At 60.2% G+C, this 3,823-nt stretch overlaps 1 protein-coding gene across 1 annotated transcript in view; it reads right to left on the bottom strand.

Moving 5' to 3' along the window:
* The window catches only part of VWCE (von Willebrand factor C and EGF domains), a 17,038-nt gene that overhangs the window by 10,792 nt on the left and 2,423 nt on the right, over positions 1-3,823 (bottom strand). The window contains exons 4-6 of the mRNA XM_004683390.1: positions 2,248-2,675; positions 2,070-2,163; positions 961-1,043 (exon numbers count right to left, since the gene is read on the bottom strand). Coding sequence (XP_004683447.1) covers positions 961-1,043; positions 2,070-2,163; positions 2,248-2,675 — 605 coding nt within the window. The remainder of the gene's footprint in view (positions 1-960; positions 1,044-2,069; positions 2,164-2,247; positions 2,676-3,823) is intronic.

Raw genomic sequence — 3,823 nt, 5'->3', positions numbered from 1 at the left:
GGTGGTGGCACAGGGGTGATTTGGTGGTGATGGAAAACCCGCAGGGATTACAATCGAGATGGAAAAAAAAATGTGCAAAATGATGTAAAAATAAACTTTGTAATAAAAAAAAAGTATTCTTGGAGGAAATAATGATAATGATGAACAGCTATATCCCAGAGGCATTTTATGGGGTGGAGTGGAGAATGGGAGCAAAAACAGGAGGGAAATGCCCTGGACTATGGTGATGGCACATGGGTGATTTGGTGATGGGGAGCCCACGGGGATGACAACTGAGATGGAAAAAGGCACAAAATGATGGAAAAGTAAACTATTATATATATATGTATATTAAAAAAAAAAAAAGTACTCTTGGAGACCCTCCCTGGTGGCGCAGCGGGTTAAAGCACAGCACTGAGAAGCTAAAGCCGCTTCCGCATGAGTTCGATCCCCACTCCGGAGCTGACCCACAGGGCGCGGCAGACCTCTCCTGACCTGCCTGCTCCCCTCAGCAGTGGACTTCGTCGATCTGCCCGTTCTGCTCCCCACTGTCTCTGGTGAAGCCTCTCACCGCCACTGCACCTCTGGCCCATACCCCAGTTCTATATGCACAATTAAATAAATCTTTAAAAAAAAAGTATTCTTGGAAAACTGACTTTGCCTACAAGAAAACTCACTTAATCGGCTGTGCCGTCCCAGCCCAGATGCAGATATTTTCATTAGGTTGGTAAATATCTTGCCTGGAGAGATATACAGCCTCCCCGATAAGGGGGGTTCCACCCCCCACTTTCTAGACAGGTGGGCCCTGCTTCCTGTTGTCTGTCTCCTGCTCAGCAGAAGCCTCCCCGATGCCCACGTCCCCCAAATCCACAACCAGGGAATTCTCCCCTTCGGCCAGCGTACCTTTAACACCTGCCCTTTCCCATTCCCCTAAAGCCCCCAAGGTCAAGAAACCACCCAGGAGGCTCCCGGGAAGCTCACCAGGCACACACAGACCGTGCAGTTCTCCTCGGGCAGCGAGAACACGTCCCCTTCGGCGTGGGTGACGCCACCGTGAAAACAGCCTTGAAAGACAGACGAGCAGGCATCACACCTCCTCAGAGAAGAGGAAGCTTGACTCCCATTACTTCTCCAGGCATGAACACCTGGAAACTTCTCTCCCTGGCCCGGATGTCCCTGGACCAACAGACTCGAGTAACCAGAATGGTCCTGGGACCCTGGAGGAGCCAGCAGACACGGGACACCCTGAAGGCTTCACTTGATAAGCCCAGACGGAGCTGGAAGTGAGGCGCTTGGTCCCCATGAGGCAGGACAGGCCGCCAGCAGCCTGGGTTCCAAGCCTCGCCTGCCTGTCCAGTGGTAGCCCGAACGACCTTGACATGACCCCTAACCTCCCTGGGACTCCCTGTCTTGACTGCAACGGGGACACCCGCCGGTGGCCTGCAGGGCCCTCAGGGGAGCCCACACCCCAGATATAAAGTGCCCAGGACTCAGGGACACGGTCCAAGTTCACAAGTTACTAGGAAAATGAGCCTCTGCGCTTGCAGCCCAGGGCCGGGCCTCCGCGCCCACAGCCACAGCCACAGCCGGCCAGGGGCTGCGCAGACATGCAGGCGCTCCGGCCCCCCACCAGGCCCGCGAAGGGGCTCTGCACTTGAACGAGACCCCAGCATTCACGTGGGGGGGATTCTGAGAGGTCTGGTGGAGAACCGTTAAGTTCTGGGGTCACTACCCTAACAGTGATGGAGAGCAAGGAAAAGCTGTAGGCAGAGGGCCGGGAGGAACTGGAGAGGGGGGAGGAGCGGACAAACCTCTGGCTGGAGATGGGGCGCGGGGCAGGGGCAGGGGACACAGAGCGGATTTGCTGAAAGGGGAAGCGGGGGAGGGTCAAAAGGGCTCCCCAGAAGGTAAGGCCCCGGGAGGGCTCTCCTGCACTGACCAGGGTCCTCACCGTGGGGTCCCAGGCTCGCAATAATTGCAAATTCTGTGCCCCAAACCACACCTGCGAAACAGACGCGCTGAGGGTGCGGCCCAGGGAACGGACTTGTCATTCAGAGTCGGGGGGACACTCAGACCCCGCCAGCCCCTACCTGTACATGTCGGGCAACAGTCCCCGCCTCCAGGGGGAATCGGGTGGGAACAGGCGGCTTCACACGGCACCTTTTCACAGGTCACGTCCCCGTCCTGGAAACAGAAGCAGGGCTCCAGCCCCCAAAGGCCCAGACGGGGGCGGGGGGTAGCCCGAGGACCCCCACATCCTCAACCCACCTCACACTGGCACTGGGAACACCCGGGCTCCGTCCAGCGGCTGCCCGCCGGGTACATGGCCCCCTGGCGCCAGCACGCGGTGGGCGCCAGTGGTGGCTGAGTGGCTGCGGGACCCCGGGGCCGGGAGGGGGTCACCACCGCCTCCTGGAGGTGTGAGGGGGGTCCGAGGGTCCCTACCAGGGGGGCGCTGGACACAGGGGTGGGCCGCAGCAGCACTGGAGCAGACGGGGAGGACGGGGCTGGTGCAGGGGTGGGAGGCGGCAGGCGGGTGGTCCTGACTCCGATCGGGGGTCCTGGAGCCCCAGGCGGGGGGCTGTGTCCTGGGGAGAGGGCTGGCTGGCCGGCCTCCGGGAGCAGCAGCAGCATCTTGGGCGGGTGCTGCAGGGGCTGCAGGATGGCGGATGGGGCCAGCGCGGCCTTTGGGAGAGCTGAAATGGAAACGGGGCTCTTGACGGAGGCAGCGGGGTGGCGTTGAGACCGGGGGCCTGGAGGCGACGCCACACGCCCAGGGCTAGGGGCCACCGAGGGGCTCTCAGCGGCCAGGGCGGCGGCCCGGGCCACCCAAGCAGAGGGATGGACAAGACCAAGAGCGTGGGGAAGGTCCAGGAGGTGACCACGCCTCCGAGGCCCGGCTGCTGTGGGGACAAGCCCTCCTCCCCGCTGCTGCCGGGAGATCTGCGTCTTCCTGAGCCACACAGACTGCCTTGACCCTCAGGGTGTCTGGGAAGGGCCCTCCCCGCCTCCTCCACCCCAACAAGTGGGGAGGTGTCCCCCGCTCCCCCAGCCAGGTGTGGCTTCCCAGGACAGGATGTCTTAGCCAAACACACACACCCCCCACACTCGGGAGGAGAAAGGTGTCTGCAGCGGAGACCCCACAGCCCAGAGGCCAGTGGGGGAGGGGGCTGGCAGCCCACGGACATCCCCGGTCACGGGAAGCGCGCCATGAACTAAAAGGCATTTCGGGGTACATGTGGCATAGAGGTAAGTCCACAGGCACCAGCACGGAGGGCCCTGGCCCACACAGTCCCAGGGATCCCCCAAGCCAGCTCACGGGGCTCCTTGCTCACATAGCCTCCAGCATTGGCTTGGGGTTGTGTTTTTTCGCCCTTTAAGCAACCATTGTGGGGGGAAACAGAAGGGTTAGGGAGACAGTGGTAAGTTCAGGGAAGAAGAAAGTATGAAGCGGAAGGGGGTCTCCCTGGTGGTGCAAGGGGGTGTCTCAGTGCTATGAAGCTATTGCCCCCCGCTGCAGCACAAGTTCCATCCCCCGCCAGGGAGCTGCCCACATGATGCAGCTGACCCCTCCCGTCCCCAGGCTGCCCCTCAGCAGTGGATTTCAGGGGATCCGTCTGTTCTGCTCCCGACTCTGTCTCTGGTGAGTCCACACACACACACATCCCTCTGACACACACCCCAGTTCTTCTATGTATAAATAAATAAATAAATATTTAATTTTTAAAAAGTGGAAATGCAAAAATTTACAAAGGAAGTGGGGTGCTGGAAGTGCAACAAACTGAAAGAGGAAGCGGCAGGAGTGAGGGCTGGGGCCAGGGACTTGGGGTGGGGCTTTGCTGGG

Source organism: Condylura cristata, unplaced genomic scaffold (assembly GCF_000260355.1).
Source record: "Condylura cristata isolate star-nosed mole 26May11 unplaced genomic scaffold, ConCri1.0 scaffold00015, whole genome shotgun sequence".
In the NCBI taxonomy this organism is placed as follows: Eukaryota; Metazoa; Chordata; class Mammalia; order Eulipotyphla; family Talpidae; genus Condylura; species Condylura cristata.
The sequence above is the reverse complement of the archived record's forward strand: the minus strand, read 5'-3'. Positions and strand labels throughout refer to the sequence as shown.